The 22,067-nt window shown below is 34.3% G+C and overlaps 1 protein-coding gene and 1 long non-coding RNA gene across 2 annotated transcripts in view; one reads left to right on the top strand and one right to left on the bottom strand.

Annotated features, from left to right (window-relative positions):
• The window catches only part of LOC306854349 (calsyntenin-2-like), a 62,208-nt gene that overhangs the window by 10,693 nt on the left and 29,448 nt on the right, over positions 1–22,067 (top strand). Inside the window, exons 2-8 of the mRNA XM_079392284.1 lie at positions 897–1,019; positions 8,199–8,394; positions 10,367–10,575; positions 10,654–10,803; positions 17,125–17,310; positions 18,293–18,550; positions 19,810–19,931. Of these exons, the coding sequence (XP_079248410.1) occupies positions 897–1,019; positions 8,199–8,394; positions 10,367–10,575; positions 10,654–10,803; positions 17,125–17,310; positions 18,293–18,550; positions 19,810–19,931 (1,244 nt within the window). The remainder of the gene's footprint in view (positions 1–896; positions 1,020–8,198; positions 8,395–10,366; positions 10,576–10,653; positions 10,804–17,124; positions 17,311–18,292; positions 18,551–19,809; positions 19,932–22,067) is intronic.
• Positions 325–21,193, bottom strand: LOC306854366. The gene is made up of 3 exons (XR_013782828.1): positions 20,596–21,193; positions 18,290–18,538; positions 325–1,016 (listed from the first exon to the last, which is right to left on the bottom strand). It is a non-coding gene; the product is annotated as an uncharacterized lncRNA (long non-coding RNA).

Raw genomic sequence — 22,067 nt, 5'->3', positions numbered from 1 at the left:
TCAGCGTTGAGCGGCTTTAGTTGGTCTCTCTGGGACATAAAACAAGTAAATGATATGGCCCTGACCTTTAGAGGGCATGCTTTATTTCTTATAAGAAGAAAAATTGTGGATGGCGAGAAGAAGGTGAAAACAGATCAGGTGCACATGTGGGTTGACCTTTCCAAGGTGTAATTCACAAGAGACCATAAATTAATTACAAATTATTATATATTTTAATTTTCTGTCTCTATTCTCTCTCTATTCTTCTATTCTGTCTGGTTAGAAATAAAAAAATATAGTGTGTATATGGTCTTAAAGATAAAAAAATGTCTGACACATCTCATTGTCATTCATCTCAATTTGTTTATTGATTAAACAACATAATTCAATGTACAACGTAAAAAAAATATTGTCAGCTATAAGCTGCCAGCTCATTTTTAAATGGTTGGTTATAATATTTATGATTCAGACTGCAATATGGGCTCAGCAAAGTGTATCTGCTTCAATTATAGTCTTTCTTTACTGCATGCATGTAATTTGATTTCGAACATGAATTTTCTCCACAAGTGCCTACAGGGTCTTGAGGATTTGAAAAACTGCTGTATTTAAAGACAGATCGACTAAAGAACAATCCAGAAAGGTCGCAGTCCTAACATTGTTGTGTGATGTTTACAACAACCTGTCTCCTTAAATAAACACTGAAGAAAATTTGGCTTGCATTCTTTCCTTCTTTCATTTTTGATATGGAAAGAAAAGTCCAGTCAGCCTGATCAAGCACGGCGCAACTTGGGGTGACATACATAGCAGTGTGAATTGATTGGCAGTATTCTGAGAATCATGCCATTGTGAACATCAAAGAGGATGCAATGGTTTGCTTTTGAAGTAAATCGAAGATCATATCTCTCTCTTTCTCTTAGTGAATAAGCACAAGCCGTGGATCGAGAGCTCATACCACGGTGTCATCACAGAAAACACAGATGCGGTTCTGCTGGATCCTCCTTTAGTGGCTCTGGACAAAGATGCTCCAGTTCCGTATGCTGGTAAGAAAGCAAGAAATGAGCACTTTATAGGCTACTGGGTTTATAGTACAGCGCTGCACACACATCTTTCAAGAGGCCATCTCAGCTGATGTGTGTGTGTATGCATGTCCGTGTACTCCATCTGTTATTTCTGATTATTAGATGCTTTATGCTTTTCCAGATCCCCTGCTGGTTGCCAGATCACGCTGCCAATGTATCAGATACTCCAGCTGAACTGTATTTCTCTGATACACTTAAACTGAGTCACTGCTTAAGGACACACTCCTGGCCAGCATTGCATCCATCCATCCATCCATCCATCCATCTATCCTATCACCTATTGTTCTATCCATTTATTCATCCATCCATCGCCTGTTCTATCCATCCATCCATTGTAAAACTATCATTCAGTTTGTCTTGATAAACTTTGCTTCAAAGTTAAAAATACAGTCATATATATGCCTTTCTTTGAATTTTCATGCATTTCATTAGATATATAGTTAAATGTCAATTGTGCATCCTGTTTTCTGCCTCACTTCAATTGAAAATGCACTTCAGTTCAGTTCTGAATGGCGCACAACCCTGCAGTTTCAGACCGGAATCAATATCAACTTGGAATTATAAAGCGTCTCAAAGCAATTTAACAAGATACAGGTGGAATTAATTTTAAAATAACAATTAGCATAGTTCAAAAAGGAAGTCTTTCTTTTTACCCCCCCTCCCTCTTTTTACTTAATTTTCCATCTCTGATGATTTAGTGCCACTGGCGGTTTTCATTGTCTCTCCATAAAATACTATCAGATTTAACAATCTCTTCTCTTTCTTATTCCTCCTAAATAAATGAGTTCTTTGGGGAGTGTTAGTGGAGTTTCTACTGGCAGAATTCTTGTCAGACAGCTGCTGCTGAAAGACACCCAACCCTTCAGAAAGACACTGAGATCCCTGATATTACACACACGCTTCATTTTTTTCCCCCTAAAATTTAATCAAAATGAAGCCATGACATGTATCTTTGTATGAATAATCTATATACTTTACATACCACTCTTGGTATACTAAAATATTACAGAAAATAATAGTACAAAATATCACCCAACACTATTGCACTGTTCATTCAATTAACTTCCACTCTACATTAATTTGCATGTGAGTTTCTGCAGACATACAGCCCTAGAGCCCAAATTAAGCTGTGCTTCACTGTGATTCTGTAAAAGCATCATGAGTGCTTTTTGTATGCGAAAATGATGATTGCATTGGGTTTTCAGAACATTGCTAGACACCAAAACATTATTAATAAGAAAACACACACACATTTTACCATTTAAGTGGCATCTGTGCATCTCCACTGGTTGGAAGCACCAATATCACCACAGCCGAACAGATAATGAAGCTCAGATGCTTGTTTATGTTGTTTTAAAAATGCCACCTATTCACATCTTCCCCAACATATCCTTTCATGTGATTTATTGCCACATGTGACCTTTACACAAACATCCCTGACTGTATTCTGACAAGAAGATTAATTAACTAGTGTACATAACACATTCCCTTGAGAGGAACGGAAAGGGGAGAAAGAGAGAAACAAAGAAAGAAAGAAAGTATAAAGGGGTTCTAGGTTATAGTCTGATAAAAAATACAGAGCAAGAGTGTATTATTCTTCATATTAAACCACCAAAAACAAGCTATTGTTTAATTGTATAATTCTGTTGTTACAGTGACAAAAAATATATATATTAATTTATTTATGACACATATTTTAATTTGTTTAAATTAAAATTAAAATTTAATAAAAAATACATTCATACATTGTGACTCTTCATACTTGTAATATTTTGAAACAAATAATTTTGTAATATTTAGAAATATTACTATTTAATATTTGTAATCATTTACAAATAATAGTATAATATTTGTTCGATTTTATTATTTTGTATAATGTATTAATAATTTATACTTGTATTATTTATAAATAATTTGAAATAAATATATATATATTTTAATTCACCCATCACTGAAAATACATTAATACACGGTAACTTATTATGCATATATATTTATAATATTGATAAAGAAATTGTACTAAATATTATATATTTAAAAATATTATAAATTAATATTAATTTATAATTAATGTTAGATGTTAATGTTTATTAAAACAGACAGACAGACAGACAGACAGACAGACAGATAGATAGATCTTCAATGTGTGTTACAGGTAATGTACCTATAAAATGTAATGAAATATAAAGTGTGATTAATGGTTCTCCAGCAACCACCAATGAAGTGTAATTAATTAAGAGGGCGTAATTTATGTTGAAGCGAAATTGAGTTTGTTAAGAGGGTAATTGCTGGCAGGTTACAAAACAACATGCTGAATAATTGATGGGTGTAATGCTCCAGTGTGTTTTGAGCAGAACTGTAACGGAGCAGCGGTTTATAGAGAGTAGAGTGGATGAAAATAGCCAGAGGTTCTTAAAGTCAAAGGTTGCTATGAATGCAAGATCAAATACAAGATCCATCATGTAGTTGCTAAGCAATGCTTTGATAGGTTTTAGTCATAAATGCTTCAAAGAACTTTACCTTAAAATAAATAACAGTGTAGACAGTATAAACCAAAGTTACAGCCAGTTATGGTTATAAAAGAGGATAAATCCAGTTGTTTTGAAGTTTCAGAAGGAATACATCGATGGAAGTTATGTAATCCTTCTAAAATGTGTCTTAACCAATTTAAGACACCAGGATCTGAAAATACCATTTATTAAGTGCTAATTGAGAGCAAAAATGCTGCTACAGATGAAAAATAGACTATTTGCCAGTCGGTGCCCATAGGGACAATGTTTTAGTGACAGGTGCAATATGCAAGGAAAATGGCTAAAAATGGTCATAGGTTGAAAAAAAAGTGTTTTTTAAATTAAAATTATTATAAAACTATATATGAAATAAAATAATATTATTTTTATATTATAACATTTTTATAAAAAATAAATAATATATATATATATATATTATTTTAAAATTAAAAATTGACCATTTGCCAGGGCACAAAGGGAACTTTGTTTTTGTGATAGATGCAATATGCAATAAAAAAATAGTTAAGAAAATCCCATTGTTGTGAAAAATTAGATATATTTTATTTAAAAATATTGTAAAATTATATATTATAATAAATTCATATATGAAATAAAATAAATATAAAAGTAACATAATACAAATAATAAATAATATTTTATTATAATTTACATTATGGTATTTTAATATATCAAATGTAATATATATGAATGTATTATATTTGATATAATATATTATATTATATCAAATATAATATATTCATATATTATTTAAAATAGACCATTTGCCAGTAGGTAGGAACAAAAATCTTTATATTTAATGAACAAAAATATATTACAAAATTTTATATTATAATATATTTATATACAAGATATAATAATGTTTTATTATAATAATATTATTATTATTATATAACATTATTCTTATATAAAAGTATAAGTACAAATATATATATATATACCGTTGTTTTGTCTGTCAGATGAAGAACTAGAAATGGAGGAAACCTCACCTGTTGTTTTGCTTCAAATCAAAGGCGACAAGAGACTGAAGGGGAATGAGCGTGAGTGACAGAGGGAAGGAGAGAAAGCATGTCAACGCTCACTCGGCACTTGAATGATAAAAGACAGCTTTTGGTAATGTGTGTGCGGTGAGGGGTCAAGACGTATACGACTCACTCAAAGCCTATAACACACTCCGTCTCTAAGATGGACAATAACAGAGAGTATAAATCACAGCTGCCTGCGGCGGCCTGCAAACACTGATCAAACACATGGCGGTAAATGAGACACACTATAGTATAGCTGTGTCCAAATAACATACAGAGGTTTCAGTGTCAGTGTGCGTAACCTCATACGTTCATTTAGTCAGTTTTTGTAGACATATACGTGTCCTCTGCTAATAATGTTATCCTACAATCCTGTGCGTGCAATTCAGAAAGAATAATGGTGTCAAAGGAAGTGGTTTAATTAAATCTTTTTCCATTAAAAAACACAGATTGTAGTCCTGTGGCTATTTCAAAAGCTCATTCGAACTACAGCATTAGATGTGATATTATGGTCCATATCTGAAACTTCAATATAGGTGGCTTTAAATTCAACAAAGCTTTACTATCTTTAATAAGCTTCACACAAAAACATACATGACATTTAGAATTATACACAAACATAACAAATAGACACAAAAAAACATCTAGTCTGCTGATACCATTTTTTTTTTACACACTTTTTTCAATTTAACTGAGAAGCAAAGCTTGTAGTTTCATGCAGACACAGCTTTGGAGATTATTTCAACTGTTTTTGATTGTTTTAAAGGCCTATGCACCGATATTATGCCTTGGAAACAAAAGCATAATAAACAAAGCTCCAAATGTAAATGGGTCACAGGTCAGTATTGATTTAAAAAAGTAATAAGAAGCAACTAAAGCTAATAATCATAGCTAAATAGTAATGTGTTGTTAATGTCCCATCAAACTCAAAAACTCATCATTCACTAGTAGAAGCCAGTTAAATTAGACAGATGGCAACATATAAAATGAAATGCTCTTAACCTCAATAAAAAATGAAGGAAACATCAAAAGGTTAAAAAATACTAATTAGTTGCATTTTTAGTTGCATTAGATGCAATAATACACTAATTGCATTGTGTTGTGAATTTATTGATTGCGTGAGGATGTTTAGAAAGCAAAACCGACAATTTTCCAAGTTTCCTTTTCAGCATTTTTACATGAATCATTATTCATATTATTACAGTATATGCTATATCTAATTTAAATGTATATTTAATTAATAATAACCCCATTATTTGGTGTTGTGTTCAGTCACCATATATATAAACCAACACCAATTAATTAAAAAAGTATATAAAAATACAACATATTAAAACATATAAAACTTTTTGATTTTAATACTTATATATTACATTAAATTGGTATTGTATAAAAATAGTATTTTCTGAAGTGAAAATGGTTGAGAGACGCTGGTTTAAAGAATATCCTGATGGTAATGCAATGGGAGAAGAAACAGATTGACTGAGGAAGACTGGAGGAGAAGATATGGGCTGGAATTCTGTTGTTCAAGGGGTTTTTTCTCTCTCTCTCTCTCTCTCTCTCTCTCTCTCTCTGAGCCGTGTGTTCAGCTGACAGCTTATTGGAAATACTGGAGAGCATGTCAATCACAGACATACAATACAGTGTGTGTGTGTGTGTGTGTACCTACTTAACCATATTCTGGGGACAAATTTGTACCCAAAAGTGAGGTAAACCTGACAAAATCTACAAAAACCTCCCTTTGGGGACATCCTCATTTGTAAAACGGGTTTTAAAATAAACTAAAAGTTTTTTTTGAAATTGTAAAAATGCAGAAAGTCTCCTGTGAGGGCTAAGTTTAGGTGTAGTGTAGCTGTAGGGCAATAACACACACAGTTTGTTCAGTATAAAAACCATTACGCCTATGGGATGTCCCCATTTAGATAGCTAAGTAATCGTGTGTGTGTGTGTGTGTGTGTGTGTGTGTGTGTGTGAGTCCTTTTAGTGATCCAGCCTTCAATTCATGCACTCCATACTGATTTTTCATAACGAACACTGTCGCGTTCATCCCTAGCCATATTTATGACTATAGACCATATCATGAATATATATACATATCACAGATACTGAGCATCATGGGTCTGTTTATGTCCAAACTACACATCCTCTATACGTTTGTGCACAAACTATTGTGTGTTACTGCACAGCTCCCAGGAAAACATCATTCATATCCCTCATATCACTCCACAGTCTCTTTTGTCTCTCATAATAAAAAAAACAATTCAACTTAAATGAATACTTCATGTCCATTTACTAATTTAGATAATGTGGATTTTTCCATCAGTATTGCAAAATATACCCCCTCAGGATGATAAAGCGTGCGATATATAGTTAAAACATCCATCACTTACATTTAGATTCATGCATCTAGTAGACACTTTTATCCAAAGTGACTTTCAATAGAGGAAGCAATTTATTCCTGATGCACAGGTTGTATTAAAAAACAAGAGAATTAAAACAAAATTGCCATTTATAAAAACACGTAGTGCAAAATAAATGCAAGAACACATGCTGTGTGAATGCCCCATTGCTATACCAGTGTTAGTGGATTTGATAAAAGCAAAGCTGAAAAAACAAACAAAACCCACACATACTTCTGAATGCTTTCTTTTTTAATATATGAATGCACTATTATTCAGTTTTAGTCTTATGCATCCGCGCATGCACAAAGATAGCCAATGAAAGATTGTGAAATATTATTCAACAAAGGGATTGCTGCTTTTTGCTCCATCTCTCTGTTGTTTTGTATATGTGGGTTTATTCTGAAGATCGAAGAGAGGAGAGATAGAGAATACTCTTATCTGTGCCGGGCAGCAGCACTGCTTTACACAACACACAGAATCATTTTAATAACTAGATTTCATCAAAAGTGAGGATGTTCACTCATGCAAAACCCATCAGCTCTGTTAGGATCTCGCTGCTAATTTATTATGGTGTTCCATGGTTGCTAAGCTGTTGTAGGTGGTTGCTAGGCGGTTTCTTACTAGATGACCTCCATGTGAGGTTTGGTGATGTCATCTTGACTAACATTATAAGTGGACGTCAAATAGATATTTTATATTTTAGTCATTTAACAGACGGTTTTGTCCAAAGCAACTTACAAATGAGGACAATAGAAGCAATCAAAATCAACAAAAGAGCAATATAATATGTAAGTGCTGTGACGAGCCAAACGCAGAACATGTAGTAAGGTTTATAATACACTTTAAATATATTACAGTAAAAAAGAACTGTTACTTTAAATTGTAATAATGTTTCACAATATGACTGTTTTTACAGTAATCAAATAAATGCAGCCTTGGTGAGCAAAAGAGACTTTGTTCAAAAACATATTATAACAAACTTTTGCCCAGCAGTGTATGTCCATTTATTTTGGCATTTTAAAGGAGAAAAAAAAACAGTAAAAATCTATAAATAAAAAAAAATGTAAACAGTTTGCCCATCTTTAGAACTTCTCACTGAGAAGCTTTTTTGGGATTATAATGAGCAATAACCCTGAGGTTACAAAGAGCTTAAGTCTTAATCTGTCGTCTTCTCTCTTTCTGTAGGTGAAATCTGTGGCTTTCACGTGCAGGGTCTCAGCGCTCCGTTTGAGGCTGTGGCTCTGAACCGCACGTCAGGAGAGGGCCGTCTGCGAGCGCGTGGACCGATCGACTGCGAGCGACAGAGAGAGTTCACCTTCATCATTCAAGCTCACGACTGTGGCACGGGACCGGAGGGACACGCAGAGAAGAGATCACACAAGTCAGTGTGTTTGAATAAATGCATGCTCTCCACCTCAGTCTGATTCATGTTTGTGATGTTTTGAGCCGGAAGGAACTATTTTTAAAATGATTCACCCATGCTTGACTTTAAATAAAAAAGTTTGGCATCTGTAATTTATGTCTTTTGAGTAAGTCTCTCAACATGGCTGCATTTATTTGACTACGAAATACAGTAAAAATAGTAATATTGTGAAACTTTATTATAAAGTACCAATAATAACTGATAATAAATGAGCAAATCAGCATATTTCGAGCTGCATATGCGAGTGATTTCTGAAGGATCATGTGACACCAAAGAGTAATGATGCTGAAAATTAAGCTTTGCATCACAGGGATAAATTACATTTTAAAATATATTAAAATAGAAAAGTTATTTTACATTTTTTAAATATTTCACAATTTTCCTGTATAGAGAGAATAAGAAACTTCTTCTTACATTAGTGTATATACAGTTTTTCAAGTTTTTTTTTTTTTTTTATCTCAGTACTGACTATGAAAAGCAGGTGTCTGACCTTCAGTCATTAAAAGCTTTTAAGAGCTCTTGCTAATGAACACTGCATCTGTTTACCTGCAGACTGAGAGCTGCAAACAATCACCAAACCAAAGACGCTTCTCTTTCCCTGCAGATATCCACATAAAGATGCTTTAACAGAGTGAATGCAGTGAGCTGACTGAAACAAAAAGACATTTGTGAATGAGTGAGATAGAAATGAGGTTAGTGATGAAACTGTGGGAAAAAAAGAGAAAGAGGGACCTTCCTCATTATTCTGTATCTCTTTAATCCACACAGGATTACTGCATCCGGTTTTGACAGCTCGGATATATGATACTACACACACGCGCACGCACACACACACGCACACACACACACACACACACGGATAAAGGATTAAAGTGAGATATTAGACTCTAAAGGGCAGTAAAGCTTCAAAATCACACTGCTTTATAGAGATTTCATGCCTAATGCATATATAAATGTGTTTGCGTATGTTCTGGTTTTTAACATTATAACACAGATCAGCAGGGGTGTTTGAAATCCTGTCATTTGTCAGACGAGCTGTTGCCATTTGCAAAGTATTACTCACTTTTTATGCTGTCTTTGATATGAATGATGCAAGCTTGTTATTTTGGTATTTTCAGCTCGCAAAAGTGTCTCAAGACTGGCCGTGAGGTTACCTGGAGGCGCTTTTTTTTTTCGTTTTAAGACTTTATATATATATATATATATATATTTCTCTCCCTGAAGATTTTTCGAAGACTTTATAATGACCTGCAGGAGAGAGAAATCACAAACGAGATCTCTTTAGTATGTTCGCTGCTTCTCCTGGACGGTGATGGAGAACAAATAGAAACTTTTGAAGCGTTTTATCTTGGGGAAAAAGTCTCCTCTAATATAATTATAGATGCAAAAATCACAAGAAGACCTGCAGCACAGGTGACTGTATTGGCAAATGCAAAATTTAAAGTCTGATTTAGTCAAAATAAAATTAAAAATAAAAATCATCTCTTCTTGTCAGTTCTTTTTAAAGTTAGTTTAGTATTATTGCTAAAGCAGCAGGCTATCCATTAGGCCACGACTGCCTAATAGATAGAAGCAATATTATGCATAGAAGACTCACATTTATAGCATGAAGCAATGATTTGATGCTAAAAACATGTTAATGATGGCTTTGATTCCTACAAACATGCAGTTTCTCTCTTCATAAGATGGTTATTGATGGGCTGGAGTGGTGTGGATTATTGTGATGTTTTGATCAGCTGTTTGGACTCTCATTCTGACGGCACCCATTCACTGCATTGGTCAGCAAATGAAGTAATGCAAATTTCCTAAAATAAGTTCCAATGAAAAAACAAACTCATCTTCATCTTAGATGGCCTGAGGGTGAGGACATTTTCTCCATGAAGTCTCCCGGACAATGAAAAAGCTATAAAAACCTCTCTCTCATTCTCAGGGCTGTGGTGCATGTGCAGGTGGGAGATGTGAACGAGTTTTCTCCCGTGTTCGGTCAGTTGGAGTATCACGGCTCGGTGACGGAGGGCAAAGTGTATGACAGTATTCTGCAGGTGCAGGCGTCAGACCAGGACTGCTCTCCACAATACAGCCAGATCTGCAACTACCAGATCACCTCTCAGGACACAGCCTTCGCTATAGACCGCAACGGTTAGCGCACAAACATACAAGAAGCACATGCAAACAGCACTTTTCTCTCTGTATTTAAATGCGAGTGGTTGTGTGCAGGTAACATCAGGAACACAGAGAGCCTGAGCTTTGATAAGAAGTCCCATTATAAAATCCATGTGACGGCGTTCGACTGTGGCCAGAAGAGAGCGGCGCAGGACGCTGTCGTACACATCCACGTCAAACCCATCTGCAAGCCTGGATGGCAGGGTGAGATCTGGAAATGTTTTAGGCTCGGACACATTTGACACATGAAAATTGTCAGGCTTCAGAGTGGTCCACCAGGGAGCAAAGTCATATTTACAAGTTACCAATTTGTGCACTTTCGAGGAAGCTAATGCACTCAATTCTGCAGTGTTTTCTGTGCACTCTCGTGAAAAAAGGTACAACGCTGTCAGTGGGCCAGCACCCTAAAAGCTAAAACGTGCCTTATTTACTCCTAAATGGTACATTTTAGTACCTTAAAGGTACATATTAGTACTTTAAAAAATAACTTTTGAAAGTGTACTGCAACGATAACAGTTTTGTACCATATTTATGAGACTATAAAGCTGGACTGTAGTAAAGTTTTTAGAATATAAGTTTAAAATAATTGTCAGAGTTATTTTAGTTTAGTTTATTTATATACTGTTATAATATTTATTAATATATTTGTTAGTTAATTTTGGAATAATTGTTTCTTTTGTTTTTATTTATCATTGAATTATTTACTTATTTTATTAACAAATTATTATTATTATTATTTTAATATTATTATTTATTTTTAGTAATGTAGCTTTTGTCATTTTTACATTTTTCCGCTTTATATTTAAGTTTCAGTAATTTTGTATTTCAGCTTAAACTTATTTTAGTAGGTTACCAAGGCAGCATTTTCATTTATGTTTAAATTTCCATATAATAATTCTATTTTATTTGATTTCATCTTTAATTTCATTTTAATAAACCTGGCCTGATATTGTATAGTATGAATATTGTTGGCTCTTTGACATAAAATTGTCAAAGAGGTGCTTTGGATAAAAGTGTCTGCTAAATGTAAATGTAATTTTTAATAGTTTTCCTTTACTTAACAACACTCTATTGATTCTATTATTATTTAAACTATTTTGGATAAATCTACTCTTAAATTAGCTTGTTTAATAATAAACTTAAACTGAAATTGGTGAAGTTCAGTTTGAATCTGACAGACCATTCAGATTCAAATCTGCGAATCATTGAATTGAACCGGTTCACTGAAATGAATCATCCGAATAAACAGATTCACTGAAATGAATCAGACTTCCAAGAATTACTGGATTACTAAAATGAGGAGAGTTTAAGAAAGTGCCTCAGTTTGTAAGATTTTTACTACAATACAACATAACATAAAAACTATGACTTTTATGTAGTTACTCCCCAAAACTAGTGTGCATATTCCAAGCTAGTCTCATGGCATTTACGTACCTGGGTGCACTTCTTAGTGAGACATGAAATACGTACCAATAACTACATATTACAGTTTCCTAAAGAGACAAACACTAGAGACAGTAAAACTCAGACACCTTTTACTCCTTTTCACACAAATTTACAGAGTTTTGATTAATAAAGTGTATTTTTCGCACAGTTACATTAAGAATATCATGTTACAACTTCAAAACAATATTAATATGCTGGGAGATTTGAAAACTGATTCTTTTGAATGTTAGCATCGCACATATCCAGCCTCGTATCTATGGGTTTTCATAGATGGAAAGTTTGTTCGGTAGTACGGAGCTGTACTTAAAAAGCGAGGAGCTCCGGTTTGAATCCCGTGCAACTACGGTTCGACAAAACAGTTCAAATCTGCATAAAAGGAAGTTGAAATGGCACGGTTGCATCAACAAATACGTTTTATACCAGTTTTGCATTTGTTAACACTATCGGGTAGGTTTTGGGTTGGGTTAGGTGTAGGGCATATTTCCAACACGATAGAGCATTAACTTTTAGGGACAGACCCCGGATATTTGAATTCTGAACCGCCGCAATACGTACCTGTAGCAACATAATAAAAACACAGCAATACATACCTATATCAACATAATAAAAACGTGCCAGGGTTCACGTATTTAACCTGTGTTTTAGCGCCACTCAGTGGACATTTCTCTGCGCCGAAACGTGCAGTAAGGTACGTAAAACGGTGTCGCACAGAAAGTGCACAGAGGTACGTATTTTTATGAGACCAGGTTGGCATATTCACTTGTTTCATTGATATAATAAATCGATAAAATAAAACCTAGGTCAGTGTGGGAATTACATACATGTTCAATACTAAAATGCAGTAAACAATCAAAATGCAGTTCTGGTACAGTAATTCCAGACATTTCCTATGATCTGTGCATGACAGCTTCTCTGTCTAAAACCAGTGAGTTACACACACACACACACACACACACACACGGGCCGGTTCTGTGCTTTGAATTTCCTGTCACTTTCTGTTCATCTCTTTCTTTTCCCTTGAAGCTATTTTTTTTTGCTTTTAAACTCAATATAGTATTGACCCCCTCCCGTCTCTCTGCTTCTGTTTTTTTTTTTTTTTCTGTAGGTTTGTGCTTTTTTCTTGCTTTTGATTACCACGGGAGGCTTGCATCAGAATTAACACACACACTTTCATACGATAGCCAGCATGATGCATTATGCAGTTCTTTGAAGGCTCCTGGTATCAGTTTTACTAGCTAAAGAAGTGCCGCATCTAAAGCAGAGTTGCTCAACTGGTTGCAAAAAAAAGGTCTGTTATGATTTCAGACAGCAAGGAAAAACAAAATAAAATAACATGCAACATGTAAATGGGAAAAACTTCCCCGTTTTGTTGATTTTGAAGACTATGAATCCAATAACATTTTTATTTTAGCACAAATGTCCTCATCTTCGTAAACTGCATTTGCATTAAGTAATTGCTATTCTTTTCACTTTTTAGGTGAATTAATACTGAAAAAAGGTAACATCTAAGTAACTGGTTTCATAAAAAAAAAAAAAAACATTTATTTAGCATCACTGAATCAGCCTAAATATACCAAAAAACTATTTTTATGATTTAAATCAGGCAAAAATCACTTTATAAATGTAATTTCAGAAAACCTGCCTGGTGCAGTTAATATTTGCAATTAACTTTTGTTTAATTTCAAGTGCATTTCCTTAAAAACAGATCGTTTTTATTGATCACAGCTGCAATTATTCATGCAAAACTTGGTGTGTTTGCATTTTAAAACTTTTAGATGCCAGAAACTATGTTTGATTTTAGCATTTGATTCATTTAGATACATTCAGTCTTCACGCAAACTCCAATAAGCTTTGGTATAAAAGCAATCTGGCCTAGTTTGCAGAAGTCAGCTGCTATCAATATCATATCATTTGCCTAATACAGTATAATGCATTTCTCATTGCTGCTTGTCTCTGCAGAAGTTGCCTTTACTAAGCGGCTTTCCATCCCTTGCAGTCTCTGATATGAGAGCAAACAGGCACATTTCATTCTGCGCATGTTGAGAAGTAAAATGCAACAAAAGCATGAAATTATGTTAAAAAGCTTTCATTTTTAACATCTCCTCACGAGTTGTTTCCTAGCTACAGTGATGAACAGGCATTACTAGTTCTCAGCTGTAACCCAAGTTAAACCCAAGTTTCTCAAACAACTGAAGTGTAAAAACAACCTTAAATTTGATCAAAACTGTGAATATGAATCGTAAAAATTAAAGCTTTTGCAAGTCAACATTCAATAAAAAATTATCAATTAAACCTATTTATATTCTTAAAGTGATAGTGCACCCAAAAATTAACATTTTGTCATAATTTATTCAAACCTGTATGACTTTCTTTCTCCTGTCAAAACTAAAAAAAAATAATTAGAAAATTTGAAAATTAATATTATTTAAAATACTGCTTTAAAACTGTAATTGTTGCATTAACTGTCCTTTTAATGCATGTTTCTGGTCTTATTAACAAATCAGTTGTGCATGTTATTCCAAAAGCAAAAAAAGTTTATATTTTTAATTAAAATCGCCCTCAAACTTTCCTTGTCTGCTAATGTCATCAAACTCAAATTTTACTCCCCTTCAACTGCCTTTTCTTCATCCACTCAACTCACAATGGATAAAATCAAGTAAACTTTTGGTCTAGAGTAGTTTTTGTCTCCCAGAATGCACTTTGATGTGTCTCTGATGTGATTGTCCCTCAGGTGAGTTTGGAGACTAAAAACATGTTCCTCTTTACTCTCTCTCTCACACACACACACACACACACACACACACATGCACGCATCGAAGCATCAGGCCAATTTTGTTCCAGCCCACTGGATGATGACAACTTGAGTAAAGGCCATTTTTTCACATCTGACATAAAAGCATGAAGGAGGGAGAAAAGTAAACAGCTCCCCGTTGTGTCTCATAAGCAAGGGTGAATAATTCAGCAGGGGTGGACATGCACCATCCACACACACACACACATTTTGTCGTTACCTTTAGGCTCCCTCCATGCATAAAATAATCATTTTCAGCTCTAAATTCCCAAACCCGGCAGCTCAAAGTGTGTTTGTGTGTGAGCTAATATTTGTGTGCTCTGTGTGTGAATGCATGTTTACACAATTCATTTAATACTGTCCGCCGTTTTAATTTTTCACCCATAAATTCATGTTAAATAACCACTGGCTGCAGAATTCATTACAGCCACAATGTAGCATGAAAAATGTAATATTTCACCAGATGCACTAAGAGCTCTGGGTAACAAACCTCAAATATATTATAAATTATAACTGAAAACAAAAAAATAAATTATTCTTCTTCATTAAAAAACAAACAAATGGGCTTATTCATTTAGTTACATAAATAAAATGCTTCTTGTCATATTTGTACTGAATATACATTATTATATTTAATATACACTTAGGGTGAACATACTATATAGCAAGTTTATTTTTTATTAAAATGACAAATTTAAGTAAATATCATACATGGAATTACATAAACCCACTTTAACTAAATAAAATTGAAGTAAATAAGTACATACTTTTTGTTTTAGTCAATTATAAGGCAAGTGTTTATATGATTTTTTTTTTTATTCCATACATACATTTTTAGTTTGTCACTGCACTGATATTAGCACAGCTATGTTGATTAAATGACGTAACAAACACCAAAATCATTTTATAACCATCCTACAACCTAACCCAACTAATTGTAACCGTAAAAACTTCAACAACAACAACTCTAGTCCTTCCTGGCCTTTTAAAAAGGTTTTTCCCTGTACTCATAAATTCATAAAATAACTCTAAACTCCAACATTTACAACATTACCAATTCAGTCCTAGACAAAGCATGCTAGGAACTAATAGTTCAGCTTGCGATTTCAGCTCATGCATCAAACAACTGTTCATGTAGTCCCGACACAAATTAAGTAAACCGTAATTTTGCATAAGCAAACTAAACACAATTATGATAAAAAGTTCAGCAGTTGTGTTCATTTAGCTCAATTTAGTTTAAATGAAGGAGCATCAACTTATAAAGACCAGAATATCAATGTCTAGAGACTTGAGGGAGGTTTTTTGTTTGTTTTTTACCTGTTAAACGCAGCCTAGTATCATGACTGAGAGTTTTGCACATGCAAACATCACTCACATTTTCTCCAGAAGTTTAGTGCACTTAATGCATTAGATAATAATAATGCATTTCAGCAAATATGACAACGCAATGCTGAAATACCAAAACAAAGCTGTCAAGGGTGGAAATGCAGTTTCGTCAATATGTTTCAACCCTGACCTGTGCGCAGTTGTTTCAGTGTAAAATAGTGACATTTTTCTTGTTGAATATCCTGTTTCACTCTAAAATGCATCAGATTATGGAAGTAAAATTGGTTATGAACTGTGCTTCATGTTGACTCTAATACAGCTGTATATAATGATTTATCTTCAGCTAATAATGCAAAAATTACAAAAAGGTAGCATGCTTATACACTGTTAGAAAAGAAATGTGCAAAAATTTTACCTTTTGGGGTAAAACAGCTTATCACTGGGGGTCACCTTTGTACCTTCTTTTTCCCTAAAGGGTTAATAATAGTACCGTAAGAGTACATATTAATATTCCAAGGTACTAATGCACCATTTAGGGCTAAAGAAGATACAAAAGTGACCGTTTGAGCCCATGTTTAGCTTTAAAAAAAAAATTCTGAGACTTTTGGACACTATAGTATCCCACTTTGGAAATCTTTAATGGCGTACCATGATATTTCCATTTGATATCTTCACTATATATCATAATCCCGCGGCCGCCACAGTATTTACTTTGTGAATAGCAATCACTAAGTTTTAACTTCTTTTGTGAATGTTTTGGCTCATGCACAAAAGAAGGTTGCGTTTTCATCTAGGTGTATTTAAAATGCACATCATGTTGGGGAAAACTGACTTGTTAATTGTGTGGATGTCTGGAAAACACTGTGACCTCAATATCTTCATTTTCTGGCTCAGAGACATTATTGCTCTTTCTAATATTTAAGCTACTTATCAAAACAGTATGTAACTTTCTTTCTTCCCAGGCTGGAGTAAGCTTGTTGACTATGAACAAGGAACGGGCAGTAAGCTGTTATTTCCCAAGATGCACCTGGAGGCGTGTGAGGGATCAGTGTCGTGGATCAGGACCACAGTGGAGCTGGAGACGAGCGGTGCTGGGAGAGGATATGACAGACAGTCTTACTCTGAACGATCCTTACAGAAGCTCTGCGGTATGATTAACAGCTATTTATTCCATTGCACGCGTCCTCATTTCTCTCGGGTCGGTTTAATTACCAAATGTGCCTGAGGGCTAAACTAGTCTGACAAAACCTCCACCCTTGTCCTAGAATAGGTATGTGTCTCAGTGCAGAATCATTAGACGCGTAATTCATCCAAATCACAGGGATTGTTTTGAGAAACTACAAATGAAGCTATAAAATACAAATAATTACATTTAGTCATTTGGCAGATGCTTTTATCCAAAGCGACTTACAATTGGGGAATACAAGAAGTGATTCATCTTGAAGAGGCAATCAGACAGAGGAAGTGCTCGTAACACCAAGTCTCAGTCATTGTTCAAATAAGTACAAGCTAGTAAGGGAGGGAGAGAAAGATAGAGGGAAAGAGAGTTTTTTTTTTAATATGCAGCTCATCACAGATATTCAAGATCCTTTTATATGACGTGTCAGCATATGCTAATGCATTGGACTCTGTGGGGTGAAGAGTCATATTAATGGTGTATTATAAAGAGTTTAAAGTATAATTTAAGGTGAAGTTCATTATTCATTTTTATATATTTATAACAACATATAAAAATAAATAAATAAATGATTCTTAAAAAGATATGTGTATAAAAACATAAAAACATATCTATCCATATTTATACCATAAAACATTCAATTCAATAAATATTTAAAAATATATAATATATATATATATATATATATATATATATATATATACACATTATTTTAGTTTAAACAAAAGTATATTTTACATAAAATTAGTATGACGCATCAATGCATCATTACGTGCATTACTCACATTTTAATAACCCTATTTAATTCTGTACAAATTAATAAATATCAAAATCTGTATGGCTTTTCATTTGAACTTCAAAGTCAAAGTCCATTTAAACTTCCTCAGCTGTGATCTGTTTTTCAAATTATTATTTTATCTCTAAACTCGCTGGTCATGACGGCAACATACCAGGAGCTTCATCAGGCAGCACAGATCTTCTGCCGGCCCCCAGCGGTGTTTTTAATTGGACGGCGACTCTTGAGACGGATGGCGGCCGGGACAGTGACCTCACATACCGCTTTGATGGTCATCAAGCTGCCAAGATCCCAGACTGGGTCGTCCCTCAGAATCTAACCCATCAGTTCACCATAACCACATGGATGAAGCACGGGCCGAGTCCAGGACAGAGAGCCGAGAAAGAAACGCTGCTCTGCAACTCTGACAAAACAGGTGAGACAGAGAGAGAACTGGATGAGAAGAGGGGAGATGGAGGAGAAACCTGCTTAAAAAACAGCTTATAGATCTCTGCTGTGTCTGCTATACAGCATATATAGACTTTCCTACCTCCCTGATTTCCCCTACGGAATAAGGTCCAATAAACTCTGGAAATCTCACTAATTTACTTATTACTTATATAATATATAACAAAATAATTATAATAAATGAAATAATAAAATGTAACTAAATTCAAATTTAATTACATGAAAATTAAATGAATAAAAAAATAAAATTAAATATATGCAATATAATTATTGAAATTATTTTATATATAATTTTTAATTGTTAAAATAAAAATAATATATAATTCATTATTAAAATTACATGAACTAATTTCTCGTCAAATTCTTTTAAGACCAAATGATTTAAGCTGCTAGTCACATAAATTTTGCTATTTGCATTTACTTTTTCCAACTATTGACTCATTTGTGTCTAATTCTAATAGTCCTATGGAATTTGAGGAGAAATATCTGATACAGAATTATTTAAATACCCCATAATAATGCCAAAACAAATCTTCCATAACTTCCATAATGGCACGACTTGCTTGGTAACACTTTACTTAAAGCCTTTATATATAATGCATTGTGAAAGTAGTTTAATTATTCCTTGTAATTCACCTTATAATGCATTGTATGATGTTCTGAATTATTGTAACCAGTTATAATACATTAGAATATGTTATGCCTTTAGAAAGTATGATGCATTAAAACATGACAAGCAAGCCTTCAACTATTATAATGCATTTTAGCTTTGGTTACAATTATTTATGAACCGATATAATGCATTACAACGTTCATTATGAATACATTTATACATAAAGGCTTTAAGTAAAGTTTTGTATTTCACACAGGAAGTTTTAAAAAGTTGATGATAAGCCTTTATCAGATACTAGCACCAAACCAGAACTAACAAGCAAAAAGCAGCCAGGACATGGAGGTTCACGCTGGTCTTTTCAGCAGGATTGAAGAGGAAACAGTTAAGATCAGAATTTGATTGGTACTGGACGACTGGAGCTCTACTTCCAGCCCTGTTAGGTTGACTATCCTCTCCTGTCAGAATCTCTATATAGATAAACATACACCAAATGGTGCCGTTTCTTTTCTCTCAGGTTCAATTTAGCGATATTATCTTGTATGTCAAGAGGTAATTGTATTCTCTGTCTGTCTCTTGACCTCTCCGTTCTCTCTTTGTCTCTCTGTCTCTCTCAGAGATGGACCGACATCATTACTCTCTGTATGTGCATAACTGCAGGCTGGTTTTCCTGCTGAGGACGGACTACACACAGACAGACTCCTTCAGACCGGCTGAATTCCACTGGAAATTAGAGCAGGTATGAGAGACGTTTCACACTAGGAATTTAATTCCAGAGGAATAGAAAACATTATCATGTATGCATGTTTAGATAATATAAATTTGACAGACAGATAGATGAATGCAAGGGTGCAGAATGTAGTAGGGACACTATAGGCACATGTCCAATATCCAGCGACTACTAAATTGTCCCTAGCAATAATTTTGATAAAAAATGGAAATATGTGTATGTAACTACACATATTTACTAAGGGATAGTAGTAGCTTTTTATTTAATTTTTTCATTGATATGTTTATTATTGAAATGTTGTTGTTATATGCATGTGTTAATTTTATTTAATTTCTTTATTTTCTTAAATATGTGGGTAGATAGTATTTATAGAGTTGTAACTTTTTAGTTTTAGTTACTTTTTCTTATTTGTAAGTCGCTTTGGACAAAAGCGTCTGCTAAATGACAAAAGTAAGTAAGTAAGTAAAGTAACTATTGTTGTTGTAAATTCAGCCGCATCTAAAATAGTTCATAACATTGATATTAGCTGAGAATTTAAAGTAAATACACTAGAAAACTGCAAGTTTCAAGGACGCACATTTAATGCATGTGTGGACTAAAAATATACAAGATAGCCGACGTGTTTAAAGGGTTACTCCAATCCAAAATGAACATTTTGTCATTTATCACTTACCCCCATGTCGTTCCAAACCCGTAAAAGCTTCGTTCGTCTTCGGAACACACTTTAAGATATTTTGGATGAAAACCGGGAGGCTTGTAACTGTCCCATTGACTGCCAAACAATTACCACAGTCAAGGCCCAGAAAAGTATGAAAGACATCGTCAGAATAGTCCATCTGCCATCAGTGATTCAACCGTAACTTTATGAAGCCACGAGAATACTTTTTGTACGCAAATAACAACTTTATTCAACAATTCATCTCCTTTGCGTCACCGTAGCGCCATTTTGGAGAGGATCCACTGGATGCAAATAGTGTATGCTGTTCTTTTTCAGCGCATGTAACGCTCTGACCCGGATAACTCTTAAAATCCATCAAATGAAAGAGACGGAAAACGGAAACTTGGTGTCCCACACATTTTAATGGTTGGTACTCTTAAACGCGCTCCTCTCATACATGAGCGATTAACTCTTTCTTGGCGTTACAAACAAAAGTAAAGACAAAATAATAACAAGACGGCAAAGCGGAATTATCATCCGTGGTGGTTCTCATTTCAGTCACGTAGTCCTTCTACATCATCACCATATAGTGCACGTTATAAATGAAGTGATCAGTCTCTTAAAGGGCACACCGCACAATAATGTGATGCATTCAAATTTGGCCGTTACACGCACCACACGGATACGCTGTTTTCGTTCAAATCAAAGCGTAAATAAACGTTGAAAACCTATAAAATAGCACTAAGGTGACGTGGCGGAGACAAATAAGATAGATAGATAGATAGATAGATAGATAGATAGATAGATAGATAGATAGATAGATAGATAGATAGATAGATAGATAGATAGATAGATAGATAGATTCCCTTGTTCTTGCTCTCTCCTCACTTTAATGACAATAGAAACTTCTTCACAGAACTTTCTTTACTTTAAGCACAAAAACGGCCACTGTCTGACAAATATTAGTGATTAATTTCCTCTTAATGCATTGTGCGTGTTGTGTTTAGATTCACAGGTCTGCTGCAGGTTAATTGAATCCATCTCGTACATGCAACAATACTTGAGTTAGTCCATCATTAAGCGTATAATTATGCAAATATCCACTTTTTAGGGTGAAGATAAAGTCTTAGAATAAAGAAAGAGAGAGAAAACAGTGCAGTCATTAAGAGAGTGTTTGTTTAGCAACAAACTCTCCTCACTGCTGTGCCAGAGAACGGAGCCGCGGGAAGACTTAATTATCTGAGAGAACAAACACAGCACAACACAAAACTAGCAGTGTGCTGCGTGAACGTCCCTGCCAAAGACCACTTAAAAACCCATCAGAAAAAATGGCAGGGGGGGCTTTAAAACACAAACTCCTCCAACAGGATTGGGCACAGAGGACGAGCAAAGTTCTGTTGTCCAGAACAAACAAAGTGACGAAAGATCAACATAAACAGAGCATCAAACCACAAGCTATTCTGAAGAGCCAATTTAGCACAGATAGC

Source organism: Barbus barbus (assembly GCF_936440315.1).
Source record: "Barbus barbus genome assembly, chromosome: 34".
NCBI lineage: Eukaryota > Metazoa > Chordata > Actinopteri > Cypriniformes > Cyprinidae > Barbus > Barbus barbus.
The sequence above is the reverse complement of the archived record's forward strand: the minus strand, read 5'-3'. Positions and strand labels throughout refer to the sequence as shown.